Source organism: Macrobrachium nipponense, chromosome 16 (assembly GCF_015104395.2).
Source record: "Macrobrachium nipponense isolate FS-2020 chromosome 16, ASM1510439v2, whole genome shotgun sequence".
Lineage (NCBI taxonomy): Eukaryota > Metazoa > Arthropoda > Malacostraca > Decapoda > Palaemonidae > Macrobrachium > Macrobrachium nipponense.
Window position 1 is genome coordinate 77,691,515 of NC_087209.1, and position 17,346 is coordinate 77,708,860.

At 39.4% G+C, this 17,346-nt stretch overlaps 1 protein-coding gene across 1 annotated transcript in view; it reads right to left on the reverse strand.

Annotated features, from left to right (window-relative positions):
• Window positions 1-17,346, reverse strand: part of LOC135195837 (regulatory-associated protein of mTOR-like) — a 244,149-nt gene that overhangs the window by 180,106 nt on the left and 46,697 nt on the right. Inside the window, exon 5 of the mRNA XM_064222351.1 lies at window positions 7,579-7,802. Within this exon, the coding sequence (XP_064078421.1) occupies window positions 7,579-7,802 (224 nt within the window). The remainder of the gene's footprint in view (window positions 1-7,578; window positions 7,803-17,346) is intronic.

A 17,346-nucleotide genomic window follows, 5' to 3' on the forward strand; every position in this document is an offset into this window, starting at 1 on the left:
CAAAAATGAATCAAATTCAAATCAATTTAAGATAGCGTATGCCTAGCCACAAATCCAAGTAAATAAATCAAAAGACAATCAGGATACTTAGCGGCAATGAAGTTTCCAAAATCCTAAGACGGAGGTACTGAAAATGATATTGTTATGATACAATAAAGTTTCATACATACTTACCTGGCAGATATATACTTAGCTAAGACTCCGTCGTCCCCGACAGAAATTCAAATTTCGCGCCACTCGCTACAGGTAGGTGGTCAGGTGATCTACCGGCCTGCCCTGGGCGGCAGGACTAGGAACCATTCCCGTTTTCTATCATATTTTCTCTCTTCCACCTGTCTCCTGCGGGGAGGCTGGGTGGGCCATAATCGTATATATCTGCCAGGTAAGTATGTATGGAACTTTATTGTATCATAACAATATCATTTTCATACAATCAACTTACCTGTCAGATATATACTTAGCTGATTGGCACCCTTTGGTGGAGGGTAAGAGACAGCTAATTCTGGAATAGACAGGTAAACAACATATGTTGTAGGTATAAATAAAACCTTGGTTCCTACCTGATAGGTGGTAGACTTCGTGGGTGTTTGCCCAGTAGTCTGCATCACCTCAAGAAACTTTAGCGAGATATATGATCTATGGCCAATAGTTCTTGTGGGTCTGCCGATGGGGTCTTATCCGCTTACTCGGCAGAGCCTGAAAGGACTTTGTCAATGGGTGCTGATCCACTTATATGACAATACACCTTATGAAGGAGCATACAACCAATCCCGACCACCTGATCCTAACCACGTTAGAAATAAAGATTGTTCCGAGTTATCCCCCGAACTCTTCACAACAACCATAACTCAAAAAGCACAATACGCACACATACATAAATTTCAAAAAAAAAAATTTATACTCATCTAATCAGATATCACAAGAGTTTCTTACTGAACAACAGAGACGGCCGCCCGTGCGGCACCAAGTCTTTTTTGTTAGAAGAGACTCTAGAACATATCTAAAAAGAAGGTAAGTATGTATATACTTAAGGATTGGTGTTGGCTCCAATACCCAGGATCGTATCCGCCGATACGAAAGGACCCAGAGAAAAAACATTTCTCATAGTCACACGAACGTCTCTCAAGTAATGAGATGCAAATACTGAGTGGGCATCTCCAAAATGTCATATCTATGATGTTTTTAAGTGACATATTCTTGAAAACGAGAGGAGAAACCAGAGAACATCGCTACTGCTCTCACTTCATGAACTTTCACTCTCAACAGTCGGAACTCTTCGTCATGACAGATCTTATGCGCGTCTGTAATGACGTTTCTCACAAAGAATGCAAGAGCATTCTTGGACAACAGTCTTGTGGGGTCTTTTACCGTGCACCAAAGACCTTGTCTAGAGCCTCCCATCTGGTGTTTTCTCTGAAGGTAGAATTTTAGAGCTCTTACAGGACATAGAGACCTCTCTGCTTCTCTGCCTACGAGACTCGATAAGCCTTTAACCTTGAAGGACTTAGGCCAGGGATTCGTGGGATTCTCGTTTTTAGCTAAAAACAGGGTTTTAAACGAGCAAATAGCTGAGTCTCCCTTGAATCATACTTTATCCTCCAGAGCATGTAATTCACTAATTCTCTTTGCCGTAGCTCAAGATAATAGGAATAGGCATTTCCTAGTGATGTCTCGAAACGACGCCGGATGAGGAGGTTCGAACCTTTCGGATGACAGGAACTTGAGTACCACGTCTAGGTTCCAGTTAGGAGGGACCGGTTCCTTAGACTTCGTAGTCTCAAAGGATCTTATGAGATCGTGGAGATCCTTGTTATCAGCCAGATCTAATCCTCTATTCCTGAAGACTGCCGAAAGCATACTTCTGTATCCCTTTATTGTGGATACAGCTAGATGAGATTCTTCTCTCAGGAATAGAAGGAAATCCGCAATTTCCGCTACAGAGGTAGTGGAGGAGGACTTCTTAGTTCTGCACCACCTTCTAAAAACCTCCCACTTGGACTGATATACTTGTCTAGTGGAGGTTCTGCGGGCTCTCGCGATCGCGCTTGCAACTTTACGAGAAAACCCTCTCGCTCTGACGAGTCTTTCGATAGTCGAAAGGCAGTCAGAGCGAGAGCGGGGAGGTTTTTGATGAATACCTCTGGAAGTGTGGCTGTTGAAGAAAGATCCATCCTTCTTGGGAGGGATCTGGGAAAATCTACCATCCACTCCACCACCTCCGTGAACCAGTCTTGTGCCGGCCAAAAGGGGGCTATCAATGTCATCCTCGTCCCTTTGGAGCCACAAATTTTTTCAGCACTAGTCCCAGGATTTTGAACGGAGGAAAAGCGTAGACGTCTACGTGAGACCAGTCTAGTAGGAAGGCGTCTACTATCAGAGCTCTGGAGTCTTCCACGACCGAGCAAAAGACTGCCAGCCTTTTGGAGAGGAACGTGGCAAAGAGATCCACATGAGAAGTCCCCCACAGAGACCAGAGATCTTGACACACATCTTTGTGTAGGGTCCACTCTGTGTGAAGGACCTGGTTCCTCCTGCTGAGCCTGTCCGCCCACTCACATTCCTTTCTCCGTGAACGAACCTTGTAAGCAGGGAGATGTTCCTCTGAGACGTCAAAGCAGAAGATCTCTTGCAAGTTCGTATAGAGGAACAAGGAGTGAGTCCCTCCTTGTTTCCGAATGTAGGCAAGTGCTGTGGTGTTGTCCACATTTACTTGAACTACTTTGTTTGAAACAAGAGGTTCTAGACTCTTCAGAGCCAGGTGTACGGCGAAGAGCTCTTTGCAGTTTATGTGCCAAGACACCTGTGCTGCTTCCCAGGTGCCTGACACTTCCTTCGAGCCTAATGTTACTCCCCAACCTTTCTCCGACGCGTCGGAGCGTGTACAAACACTAGGTTCTGGGTTGGGTGGATTTTCAGGGAGATTCCATTTGTTCCTTCCTTCAGAGGGGGCTAAACCACCATTCCAATTGCGGTCTCATCTCCAACTGGAATGGGAAGGCGTCTGAAAGATGTCCGGTCTTCCAACTCCAAGACCTCTTGAGGAAGAATTGAAGTGGGCATAAATGAAGTCTTCCTAGTGGGAAGAACTGTTCGAGCGAGGAAAGGGTCCCTAGAAGGCTCAGCCATTCCCTCGCGAAGTCTGTTCCTTCCCTAAGAAGAGAGAGACTTTCTGCAAACCTTTTGCAATTCTCTCTTGCGAAGGAAATACTCGAAACCCCACGAGAATCCATCTGAATCCCAGATAGACTAAGTTCTGTCTGGGGGCGGTCAGCTGTGACTTCTCGTGGTTTACGAGTAATCCCAACGATCTGATCAGGTTTAATGTCAACGTAAGGTCCTCCAAGCACTGTCTCTCTGATCTGGCCCTGATGAGCCAGTCGTCCAGATACAGAGAGATATTTACACCTTTGAGGTGAAGAAACCTCGCCACATTCTTCATCAGGCTTGGTGAAGACCTGAGGAGCTGTGGAAAGGCCAAAACACAAGGCTCTGAACTGAAAAGATCCTTCCCCCGTCATGAAACGGAGGTACTTCTTCGATGAAGGGTGGATCGGGACGTGAAAATAGGCGTCTTGGAGATCCAGAGACACCATCCAATCTCCTTGTCGCATAGCCGCAAGGACTGAGGCAGAAGTCTCCATCGAGAACTTCTCCTTCTGAACAAATTTGTTCAGAGAGCTGACATCTAGTACCGGTCTCCAGCCTCCCGAGGCCTTCGCAACCAGAAAAAAGGCGATTGTAAAACCCCGCCCCGGGGAGTTTTGATCCAGTACTAGTTCTATCGCTCTCTTGTCCCACATCTGATCCACCCATCAATCGAAGAGTATCCCTCAGCACAGGATCCTTGTACTTGGCTGACAGTTCCCGCGGTGTTGAAGTCAGGGGAGGACTGTCCAGGAAAGGGATAAGATATCCTTTCCTTATTACAGACATTGATGAAGCGTCTGTGTTGATACGTGCCCAGGAACTCCACAAATACCCAGGAGCCTGGCACCTACTGGTGCTTGGAGGAGAGAACCATCACTTTCCCTTCTTAAAGGGACGAAAGGCAGACCTACCTCTCTTCTCAGGAGCCTTCCTTCTTGAGAGAGCTCGGGGTGGAGGTAGGGCCACCTCGAAAGGGCTGAACAGATGTACTCGGTCCTTTCTTTCCGACCGCCAGTAGTAGCAGGTTTCTTCTTCCTTGCTGACTGGGTAAGAAGGTCTTGAGTCGCCTTCTCAGTTAATGAACGAGAAATGTCCTTCACTAACTGAGAAGGAAACAAAAAGTCCGATAATGGAGAGTACAGTAGTGCTGCCCTTTGAGAGTGGGAGACTGCTTTAGTCAAAAAGGCACTAAAGACTGTCCCTCTTTCTTAAGAAGACCTGCTCCAAAAAATTAAAGAGGAGATCTCAAACGAGCCATCTTGTACCGCTTTTGTCAATACATGACAGAATACACAGGAGAACTTCTGGGTCGAGTCCTTCCGAATCATGGGCCTTCTTGGACATCACCCCAAGGGACCAATCTAAGAAGTTGAAAACTTCTAATACATGGAAGAGTCCCTTGAGGAGATGATCCAGCTCTGAAATGCCCCAAGTCACACGGGCAGAGTTCAAACCTTGCCTTCGTGACGCATCGACTAAGGTTGAAAAGTCCGCTTCTGCCGAAGACGGAAGAGAAATGCCCATATTCTCTCCCGTCTGATACCAAATGCCCCGTTTACCAGCGAGTCTCGCTGGGGGCATGCAGAAGACCGTTCTGACCAACTCCTTCTTCGACTCCATCCAAGAATTTAAAGACTGAAGAGCCCTCTTCATAGAAATGGCGGGCTTCATTCTTAGAAAAGACGAAGACTTCTTCGCCTTTGCGCTCGAGAACAGAGAGCGCGGAGAAGGAGGAGCGGCAGGGGTCAAATCGTCTCCATATTCTTCCAGAAGCAGGGCTGTCAATACTTTATAGTTAGATAGTCCTTCTCTTCCATGATACTCGTCTTCCGAGTTTTCCTCCAACTCGGGGTCTAGAGGAGTCTCTGTAGACAAATCAGGACGTCTTTCCTCTGGGGGAGACAAACTCCTGATAGGAGAGGGACTAAGGGAATGATACTCCTTCCTTTTCAAAGTCTGAGCTTTAAGAGAAGCTTCCTTCTTGGTTGGCGCCAAAAGCCTAGGCTTCTCTCCATAAAAGGATGACGCCTCACGCTTGGATGACGCTTCTCGTCCGCCGAGCGTCCTGGCTGACGCCTCGCGCTTGGCTGACTGCTGACGTCTGGATGACGCCTCGCTCTCAACTGGCGTCCTGACTGGCGCCTCGCGCTTGTAAGACGCCTCACGTCTATCTGGCGTCACGTCTCTGCCATAAGGTTCTCTCGATCTCGACCTAGAAACCGAAACCTCTTCAGCATGTTTGGAAGACGAAGCTTCACGTCTGCAAGACGCCTCGCGTTTTGCAGGAGAGAGAGGACAAGACTTTTTGATTGGAAGCGAAACATCCTTCTTACGAGGAGGATCTCTCGCTAACACTCCCACCAATGAGGCTAGCTGTTCTTGTACAGCAAGGATAATTTTCCTTGAAGCTTCTCCCACGTCATCTTCAATCGGGGGAGAAGTAGAAGGCAAGCGTTCCGCTACGTCCATGTAGGGAGACGCTGACGCCACCTTCGCCTTTTTTATAGATGAGGGAGCTTCATCTGAGAAGCGCTCCGGGCTTGAATCCAATTCAGGTTCTCTCAAATGCCGTTTCAGTGGCCTAGAAAGGTCCGAATCCTTCCACCCTCGTTTAGGTGAAGGAGAGGGAGAGGAAGAGAAACACTCTCGCAGGACGCTTTTTCTATAGCGGCCCTGAGCAGCCTGAATCGAAACAGAGCCTGCTGAAGGGACGTCTGACCGTTGGGGATTCCCCACGACCTCCTTAAGGCTTTCGACTTTCCTTCTCCTCTGGGTATGGGGGCTTGGAAGAGGTCTAGGCCTGGGAGCGTCGCAGGGACGATCAAATGCCCCCTCCACAACACTGGGAGCACTCACTTCACTGAACATTTCACTTTCACTATCCTTACCTTGTAAGACCGCCATTTTGGACTTCATCTTATGAATAGTAGCCTTCAGATCGGCGATTTCAGAGGCCAATTCTGAAAGTAAAGCTTGTGAAGTCGACATAGAGGGAGAATCAAAATCATCAAGATTAGATATAGGGTCAATAAAAGGCTCAATAGGCCTTGTACTCACACCTTTCAAACGTCTAACCCTATCCCTCTCTAACTTCTTCAAATAAGAAGTTAAAGTCTTCCATTCTTCTGCATTTAATCCCTCACATTCATGACAGGTATTAGTAGAAGAACACTGAAACCCCCTACATTTACGACATACAGTGTGAGGATCAACCGAAGGCACCGAAGCCTTCGGTATCCTCACCCTGCAGCCTACATTCACACACATTCTCACACTCACATTTGAGTCAGACATACTGAGAAAAATCAAAAAGCAAGTCCAAATTCAGTCCACAGTAGCGAATGCCAAAAACCACGATCCAGATACATCACCAAAAAGCCGAGAAACGATGATCAAAAGGTTGAAATAAGAATCTAAGTCAGGAGGTAATAACAACAATGTTGATACCACCGGCAACAGAGAAAATATGAAAGAAAACGGGAATGGTTCCTAGTCCTGCCGCCCAGGGCAGGCCGGTAGATCACCTAACCTACCTGTAGCGAGTGGCGCGAAATTTGAATTTCTGTCGGGGACGACGGAGTCTTAGCTAAGTATATATCTGACAGGTAAGTTGATTGTATGAAAACAGGTGTTTCCAGTACCGGCGACAGAAAAATTATGAATAGAAAACGGGAATGGTTCCTGATACCCGTCCCCCAGCGGCGGGAATGGGTACTAACCACCTGGCCGACCACTGCGTGTGCCGGAGGTTTTTAAAATTCTGTTGGACTTCAGAAAATACAGCTATATATATATATCTGACAGGTAAGTTTCATGAACAAAATGTAAAGTATAAAAAAGTAAAAAACATGTAAAAATCAAAAAGACAAGGAAAAACATTTAATTTTACGTTTTTTGTAAAGTTAAGTGTTAATGTTTTCTGCCATTTGTTAATGTGTTTCATAAAGTTTAGCGTTAATGTTTTCTGCCATTTTTTAATGTGTTTCGTAAAGTTAAGTGTTCATGTTTTCTGCCATTTGTCCTCCTCCTCTGTTGCCACTTTCGGAGATCACCTCACTCGAAAGGTAAGGTTCCACATTTTACTATATATGTAAGTACAGTATTTTTTGTACCATATATCTTCATTGGAAGACAGCCGAAAGCAAAGTGGAGTGTTTACATCCGGGCAGGTGGCCCTACCTGCCTACCAAACAGTAGTTACTACCTAACTACCTTGTTCAAGAGGGTTTGTATATCATGTAGGAACAAGCTTCATAAACATATGGTGAGTGCAAGGGCAGTTTATATTTCTTTCATCTAAGAAGAAAATCAGCACTCAACTAGATCTGCTTTTATATGCATTAAGCATTAACTGCAATAAAAAAAATTGACAAACGGCTTTGCATTATCAACTGAAAATTTTATTAAAAAACAAACTTGACAGTTTCTTACTTGTCAACTATATCCAAACTAAGACCATTTAGAAGCTTCCCTTTATTTTGGAGAAGATACCATCTGACAGCCATATTGATTGGTGTAGTCAAACAAGCTGTGAAAACATCTGCAGGTAAATCAGGATTCATTGGAAGAACTTCCTTTGCCCCACAAGCTCCAAGCTGAATACACTGCCTAAAGGTGGGTGGTACTGGACTACTGCTTCCACTGCTACCTTTAAGCTGCAATATAAAAAAACTCAACAATTATTATGAACTACAAGGTGGCTGAACTGTTTGCTACTAGTAAATTCGCTCCCTGACACTTCACTACTGTTTATTTCATTACTGGTCATTTTGTTACTAGGCCATTTCACTACCATAACAATGGTTGTTATTATCTGGTTTGTTTAAACTGTTTTTTAAATTGGTTGTTTATGATTATTTTGCCACCAGACATGGTTTATATCTGGCTCGTTTAAAGATTGTTTTCGAGATTGGTTGTGTTTAACTAAATTTATCCAGTCTGCTACTGTTTCTACTTTTGATGGGAATATATTTCTTCTCTGCCATCACCCATGCCTTGTTTAGTTACTTTGACAAGAAATGGATTGAAATTAGTGGACAATGGCATTAGTGTTCCAAGAATGTTCACCTTGTTCCTGATAAAAAGCAAGCCACTGACAATAGATTGGCTACTACACTAAAAGAACTGTTGCATAATGCAGAACCAGACACTATGATGCTGGATTTTGAAAAAGCACCCATCAATAGTTTCTCAAACACATTCCGAAATGTAGATGTTACATATTGCCTCTTTCATATCTCACAAAATATTTGCAAAAATGCTCTTGCAACAGGTTTGAAATGACGATATCACTATGATGATGATTTCAATCTAAAAGTGAGATGTCCGTCTGCACTTGCTTTCCTTCTGGTTGATGATGTCATAGAAGGATTTGAAGACTTCACTGACAATGATTTCCCACAAGAGCATGTTTCATATTTTGAAACCAATTATGTTGGAGGAGAGAGAGGTCGTGGTCAACAAAGACGAGGAGTTGAGCCAGTCTCCCCTATTCATTCATAAAATAATAAAAAAAAAACACAGCAAAAATTCCCCATATCAACTGCGGAGACACCATAACCAAGAAGAAAAAATACAAAGATACTGATCAACGTATAAGAACTTTGCTAGGACAGTATGATCCTGCAAATAAACTCCAATATCTCTGATGAATTGCTCATAGCCTAAAACATTTTTAAATATACAGTAACACTCCAAACTTACGTGAGGTTAGGTTCCAGATCCCCTCGCATAAGGGGAAGTTTTGCATAAGATTGGCACAGTCTCTAAAAATACAAATACTAAATGCTTACTTCTAGAGTTTTAACATTAAATATGACACTAATCATGCTCTCTAAGTATTAACCTAACTTAAATGAAATCAAAGTTACTGTAATTTGATTTAAAAGTTAGTTTAATTCATTACCCTAATAAAGAAGTAACTGATTGGCATAAAAGTAGTTACAGGAACTAATACGTACATACATATCCATTTTTGTACGCATACTAATGTTACCCTTAATTCATGGGATGCCATTTTCTTTTTCCCTCAGAGTATAAGTTTTCTTTAGTCACAAGGTAAACTTCATAAGTCTGTTATAACGAAGGTAGGTACACAGTTCAACAAAATAAAGAAAACTTGTATGCACATACGTACTTTTCTCCAAGGTTAAGATAATAATTTTCACAGAACTACAACTGTTATGTTTCTGATATGTTTTACTAGTTGATCATGAAGGTCTTATATAGAGACAAGCACTGTAAATTACGTACTGCCTTTGTATGTATTTTCAAAAATATAAATAGCATACACAGAGTCTCCATACGTATTGATTTTACACTTAAAAGCACGAAAACGTAAATGAATATACTAGTACGTACTTTAGAAATCAAACAAAGTTCCTGAAGGTGTATCATCTTTGAAAAGTGCAGTAACTTTGTGAATGGGTATTGCATCTTGTAAAAGTACGTACATGCACTAACTGTACAGGTGCTGTAATTACCTTTGTATCATATTCATGCATGTACAAAAATAAAAATAATACATATTTAATAAAGATTATATGCAGAAAGGCTTTAACTTAAAAATTTACATAATAAATTAAACATAAAGACTTTTGCAGGGCTTTGCAGTGTTTCTGGAGGATTTGCAAATGTCTGCGCTATTGCGAAGAACTCGCAAATGATAATTAGTTTGGTTCCAATGAAAAGTTCGCACTATAGTGAATTGCGCAATTTGAATCACATAAGTTCAGGGTATTACGTATATATTTATATAATTTTTTAATCTATAATGAAAATATTATATTTTACAATAATAATATACCGTATATACTCGCATACCATGCGACTTTTGAAGACCTAATTTTGGATCTAATTTTAAGGGGGTTGCATCATACATGAGATATAAAATTAGCGTATAATACAAACATAATGGATATGCATGCATCTTTTCCATGGATCTTTTAGAAAGTTATGCTTTACTTCACTGCATCCAATAATATTGTATATATTTTCATATTAGTACTATTGTTGTATTATAAAATACAAAAACAGCAAACAATGTTTTGGTTTGGAAATCAGCTGAGGACGATTGCGAGGCAAAGTTTATTTTGCTTTACTGAAGTCAAATCAGAGCAATTTTCTTCCTTCTAGTTAGCATAAATGAATCTCAAAATACTCTTTTAATATGGAATAAGGTTATTTTATGTTGTACAAAGTGTTTTCAAGTCAAAATATCACTTTAATTCATATCGTTGTAAACAAAATTTAGTTATTTTTTCGTTAGCAGATGGCGCTGAGGGTATGTTTATTGCGTAAAAAATAGATTGCGTTCCATATTTTCACTTGATTTCATCAGAATACTACGAGCTTTACATACTATTTATCTTTTATTGAAGTGTAAAATGTGTTCTTTCATGCCAAATAGTTTTGATTAAAACACATTTCTCTCAAATTCTGTTTACGGTCGAGTTTGATGGTGCTATACCGAAGTTTCCATGTTGCCGATGCATAATAGTCATTAGCAGATGAACATTCTTTCCTCAGCTTCAGCTACTAGTAGCAGCTTAAATTTAGCAGTATATGCCCTTGCCAATCTTTTCTCCATAGAGAATAAGAATATAGTAATGTAAACACATATCAGTCCTATTCTTTTTAATATCATTCATTACATAACTACAGTAATTTTTTACTATTGTATGATGGTTTAAATGCAAGCAAGCTGCTGTAGTTATTGGATTCGGTTCATAGCAAATTAGCTGTTTTCTGGCTGTATACATTTACACAAAAAGTATAACTTTACTGACGATACTTTTAGCTTTCTCTCTTACTCTTTTTAACTTAACTAGAAGATGGGATAGATAAAGAGATGGGGGGAAAAAGGGTTAGTATAGCTAGAAAAAGGAATAGTTAAACAGGAGGAAAAGAGGTTAGCCTATTGTAATTTGGTCTCAAAGATTGAACTCGCATGTTACATGAGATACATGCTCAAATCATTGTTTTAGGGTGAAAATTTGGGGGTTGCATGATATGCGAGATCACGTCTTACACAAGTATATACGGTAGTTGATTTAAGTAAAAAATTATTTTTACTACATAATACGATGGATTTATCTGTATGGTTTTTATCCACATAATAGGCAAAGTAACACTTACATACTTATTTACTATTGCTTTATTTGGACATACAAAGAAAGAGGTGTCGAAGAATTCTATCTCTTTATGGATATGGGAAGCCATTAGACAGACATACTTGACTCTTGATGATTCTGCCATCACATCTGTGCAAGCTAGAGTGCATGACGTTAGGGGTATTGGTCCCTCTCTGGCTTTGAAAAAGAACTTGGCTGTACATAGAGTGCTGAGCGCTGGTACCTGGTTATGTGCCAGTCCACGTTCAACTCTTTCTATCTTAAGGATGTTGCCTACAGAACTACAGACACGTTTTCCCTGGGTCCTGTGGTGGCTGTCCAACAGGTTGAGTAACTCATAGTTGCCTTTAACAGGGCACTTTTGTATCTTACCTAAGATGATTGTGTGGATGAGAGAATGAAAGAGTTGGCTGGTCTGTTTCTGTCTCTTGTAACTTTCCTTCTTCCTTTGGGCAGGTTAAGGAATAGACACGTCATTTGCTGGAATGGTCTGATACATGTGGGCAAGGTAGTCATACTGATATAGTGTGGTCACTTGGTATACAATATCCAACCCTCTATTCAGTAGCATATGCTCCACTCCTTGGTAAGGGGGGGAGGGGGGGGGGTTCGAACGATAACAAACCCTGGTGTGTTGATTTGTTATTGGCCAGTCAAAGTTTTTCTTTGTTTCCCTATACAATGATTCTCCCATATATCATTGTACGTCACTCAGTGTTTGGGTAGTTAGATTTTAGTTTATCTGGCTTCTCACGGGCTTCAGTCCCTCTCCAGAAGTTATTTCTTCTGGAGCTGGACTGGTGGGTAGGCCCCCAGCCAGTTTAGGATGTCTCGTACCTCCCTCCAAGTATGAGTCTATCCCATTGTTAAGACCGAAGGTTTGTTCGCTTATGAACAAATGACAAATTTCTAAGACAATTTGTATTTTTCATAGCCACAAACCTGAGGTCTTAACATTATACTGCCCACCTCTAGCCACCCCTCTGTCTGCTAAGACATCCTGAGTTGGGAAAGACTGACGCTTAACTGGAAAGTTATTTTATTATCACAGCGCACTGGTTCCACTTCCCTAACCATTTAACTGTACCACTCTTACAAGAAACTCATATCCACTTGATGCATTTGATCTGTTACTTCAATTTCTAATACAGTGGTACCTCGACATACGAAAGGCTCAACTTACGAAAAACTCGAGATACGAAAGCAAATACGTACGAAGATTTTTTTGGCTCTGCATAAGAAAATAGTTAAAAGTTATGAAAGGTTGTTGCAGTAAAGTCCCGAGATTCGCCCGGACTACCGAGAATAATTTTAAAACTCGCGCGCCGCCAACTGAGTAAACTCGCCATCATCTTCCCGCTCTCCCATTGGTTCCTGATGCTAGTCACCCCATAAGATCCTGCTCTCCCATTGGTCAGCATCTACCCCTTGTGCTCTATGTATTCTATTGGTAAAAGGATGCTGTAAATTGAACAACTTATTCATGCAATACATCTAATAAACAAAAAAATTAGGTAAAGATAGAATAAAGAATAGAAATGAATGGTTATTATACCGTTCGGTAGTTTCAATAGTTGAAGTGAAATAATGAAAATTTATGGCTTACTGTGTGCTAGGAAAAGTGATTGCTTGGCGATCGTTCAGTACTCGTAAGTGATGAATGTAAACAAAAGTTTGGAAGCTTTTTTTTTATTATTATTATAGTTCATGGTTACTTAATAATTATTTGAAATGATGAAATGAGTACATGCAATGCATTTAATAAAAAAAAATTGTGAATTAGATATAAAATATAAAATAAATCGGACTGCTATCATCAAAGCCAACAAATACGTATTTTCTAGAATTCTTCTTCTGTTTTAATATTACGTATATGTTTCATTATAGCTGTCAGTAACTCGGTATCTCCATTAGGTAAAGATAGAATAAAGAATAGAAATGAATGGTTATTATACTGTTTGGTATTTTCATTAGTTGAAGAGAGATACTAATGTAAATTTATGGCTTACTGTGTCCTAGGAAAAATTATTGCTTGGCGTTCGCTCGGTACTTGTAAGAGCTGAATGTAAACAAACGATTGGAAGGTTTTTTTTTTTTTTTTTTTTTTTTTTTTTTTTGTGTATTTAGTTAATGATTAATTAATAATTATTTGAAATGAGTACATACTGATTATTTATACACTTTATTGGCATATTCTAAGCTTTTAGTTTCTTAGGTTTAGATGTCAGAATCATAGACTAGGCTACAGTAGTAACCGCTAACATAGGCTAGGCTTATTACTAAGGGACATATGCTAAAGTCCTAATATATGCAGTAAAATAGGCTAGGCTTATTACTAAGGGACATATGCTAAAGTCCTAATATATGCAGTAAAAAAGGGGTTGAACATTACATGCAGTTGAATATTACTCATGTACAGTATTTTGCCTTTTTGGAGTCATATTTCTTTCGTCGGATCGGCGTCGTAACCCTAGAACATGTGTTGTAGGCCTGGAAATATAATTTACTGGGGTGTTTTTGTACGGCTTGGAACGGATTAGGCATTTTACATATAAAATGCGGTTCAAGATACGAAAAACTCATGATACGAAGGCCGCCTCGGAACGGATTAATTTCGTATCTCGAGGTACCACTGTATATTCTAAGCTTTTAGCTTCTTAGATTTAGATGTCAGAATCATAGACTAGGCTACAGTAGCAACTGCTAACATAGGCTAGGCTTATTGCTAAGGGACATATGCTAAAGTCCTAATATATGCAGTAAAAATGGGGTTGAACATTACATGCAGTTGATTATTACTCAAGTATGTACAGTAGTTTGCCTTTTTGGTGTCATATTTCTTCCGTCGGATCGGTGTCGTAACCCTAGAACATGTGTTGTAAGCTTGGAAATATAATTTACTGGGGTATTTTTGTAGGGCTTGGAACGGATTAGGCATTTTACATGTAAAATGCAGTTCAAGATACGAAAAACTCATGATACGAAGGCCGCCTCGGAACGGATTAATTTCGTATCTCGAGGTACCACTGTATAGTACTTGTAATTTCATATTTCAGGAACTGATTTAGAGTCAATCACATTGTTATATAGTATCTATCATTGCATGTTCTGAGTACAGTGACAAACATGGTTAATGCCATGGTCTAAATTGAGTCTGTTACAAATGCCCAGAACAAAAAAAAAAATGGGGGGGGGGGGGGGGGGTGGTGGGGGGATGGTGAGATCCAGCTGACAACAATAATTTTTTTTTAATTAAAGTGTGTAATCTCTGCCTTTCACATATCTACAGATTAACCCTTAAACGCCGAAGCGGTAAAAAAAAAATGTCTCCCATGTGCCGGAGGTGTTTCAGAGTGAGCACGGAAGCGGAAAAAATTTTTTTTTTTCAAAAAATCACAGCGCGCTTAGTTTTCAAGATTAAGAGTTCATTTTTGGCTCCTTTTTTTTTCATTGGCTGAAGTTTAGTATGCAACCATCAGAAATGAAAAAAATTATCATTATCATATATAAATAATGCGATATATGATAGCACAAAAACGAAATTTCATATATAATTGTATTCAAATCGCGCTGTGAGCGAAAGGTTAAAGGTAACAAGTTACTTTTTTTTTCGTTGTAATGTACACTAAATTGCGATCATTTTGGTATATAACACACTGTAAAACAATAAAAGCAACACAGAGAAAATATTATCACAAAATAATGCATGAATTCGTAACGCTCAGACGTAAACAAAAATTATTTTCAAAAATTCACCATAAATCTAAATATTGTCCTAGGGACTTCCAATTTCTTTCAAAATAAAGACAAATGATTGAATATTACTATACTATAAGAATATTAGCTTACAAATGCAGTTTTCGACCATATCTGACGAGTTAAATTTGACCAAATGTCGAATTTTTTTATATGCAATTATTTCGGAAATAAGAAAAGCTACAACCTTCAAATATTTTTTGTTTTATTCTACATGAAATTGCGCACATTTCCATATATAAAACTCTATGAAATGCCTAATATGAAATGGAGCAAATATTCCGAGAATGGGACATACGGATTTCGGAGATTTGTGGCGGAGAATCAGCGCGCGGAGGGAAGGAAAGTTTTTTTTTAAAATTCACCATAAATCTAAATATTGTGCTAGAGACTTCGAATTTGTTTCAAGATGAAGATAAATGACTGAATATTACTAGACTGTAAGAGTTTTAGCTTACAATTGCGTTTTTTGACCATTTCGGTAGAGTCAAAGTTGACCGAACGTGGTTTTTTTCTATTTATCGTGATTTATATGCAAATATTTCAAAAATGAGAAAAGCTATATCCTTCAATTATTTTTTGTTGTATTCTACATGAAATTGCGCACATTTTCATATATAAAACTTTATGTAACGGCTAATTTAAAATGGTGCAAACATTACCACAATCGCACGTATGATTTTATCGGAAGAGTTACCGCGCGGACGTAAAGAAAATGTTATTTTTTTCATAAATTCACCATAAATCAAAATATTGTGCAAGAGACTTCCAATTTGTTGCAAAATGAAGGTAAATGCTTGAATATTACTAGAATATAAGCGTTTTAGCTTACAATTGCGTTTTTCGACCATTTCGGTAGAGTCAAAGTTGACCGAAGGTTGAAAATTTGTCACTTACCATTTTTTACATGAAAATATTTCAAAATTGATAAAAGCTACAACCATGGGTTGTTTTCAGTTGTATTGTGCATGAAATTGCGCACATTTTCATACATAAAACTTTATGTAACGGCTAATTTAAAATGGTGCAAACATTACCACAATCGCATGTATGATTTTTTTCGGAAGAGTTACCTAGCGGACGTAAGGAAAAAGTTTTTTCATAAATTCACCATAAATCGAAATATTGTGCTAGAGACTTCCAATTAGTTGTAAAATTAAGGTATATGATTGAATATTACTAAAATATAAGAGTTTTAGCTTACAATTGCGTTTTTCGACCATTTCGGTAAAGTCAAAGTTGACCGAAGATTGAAATTTTGGCACTTATCGTTATTTATATGAAAATATCTCAAAATTGATAAAAGCTACAATCATGAGTATTTTTTTGTTGTATTCTACAAAAATGCGCACATTTTCATATATAATACTCCATGTAACGGCTAATTTAAAATGGTTCAAAAATTATGTCAGTGACGAAATAATTTCCGAGATGTGTCACAGATACTTTTTAGTGCGGCAAGAAAGAAATTTGCGCTTGCGCGCCTGCGTAACAATTGTAAACAAAACAACACCTTGATCCGTGAACTCCCAGCATCCCCCAAGGCGCGTGATTCAAGAGTTTTCGGCTGGTAGGCCTAAAAGTATTTTTCCGCAAATTTTTAAAAAAACTTGTATGTCGACGTAAAATACGTCCAGTCGGCACCCGAGAGACAAAAAATGTTGACGTAAAATACGTCCAGTCGGCGTTTAAGGGTTAATCAAATCCCTCATTTAACCTTTGATCTTGACATCACTGCACATTGACTTTGTTGATGGATAGTGCAAGCCAAATATGAAATCTATCTCTTTTTCATAATTGTTAAAGGCCTATTTGACTTCTGACCTCTAGGTTATGACCTTGCCTTCATTCTGCACATTAATGTCTTTATTGAGTATGCATGTCTATAGTAGTCTCTGTCCTTACACATATGAAGTTCAACACTTGATGGTAAAGAGAAATTTCCTATTTGACTTTTCAATACTTCTTGAAGTTACAGGGACAACTTGACTAGTTTTTTCCATAAAAATCATAGGTAAATTTTTGTGTAATCCTGTTAACAAACATAACAAGAGAAAAACATACTGGACCAAACACATAACAAGATTTGAAGATACAAAAGAGATTTATACATTAGATGCACCTGAAGGGATAAATTAAAGGCACACTTGTGGAGATTTACCAATAAATAAGAATGAAATACTATAAAATGACAAATGACCTACCAGCATTAAAAAAACATTTCACAAATGAAAGCTAACAGTTACAGAAGGCTACTCCCAACAATGGAGCAACTCAATTGTGTTACTCCTCATTTATTCCAATATGTGAG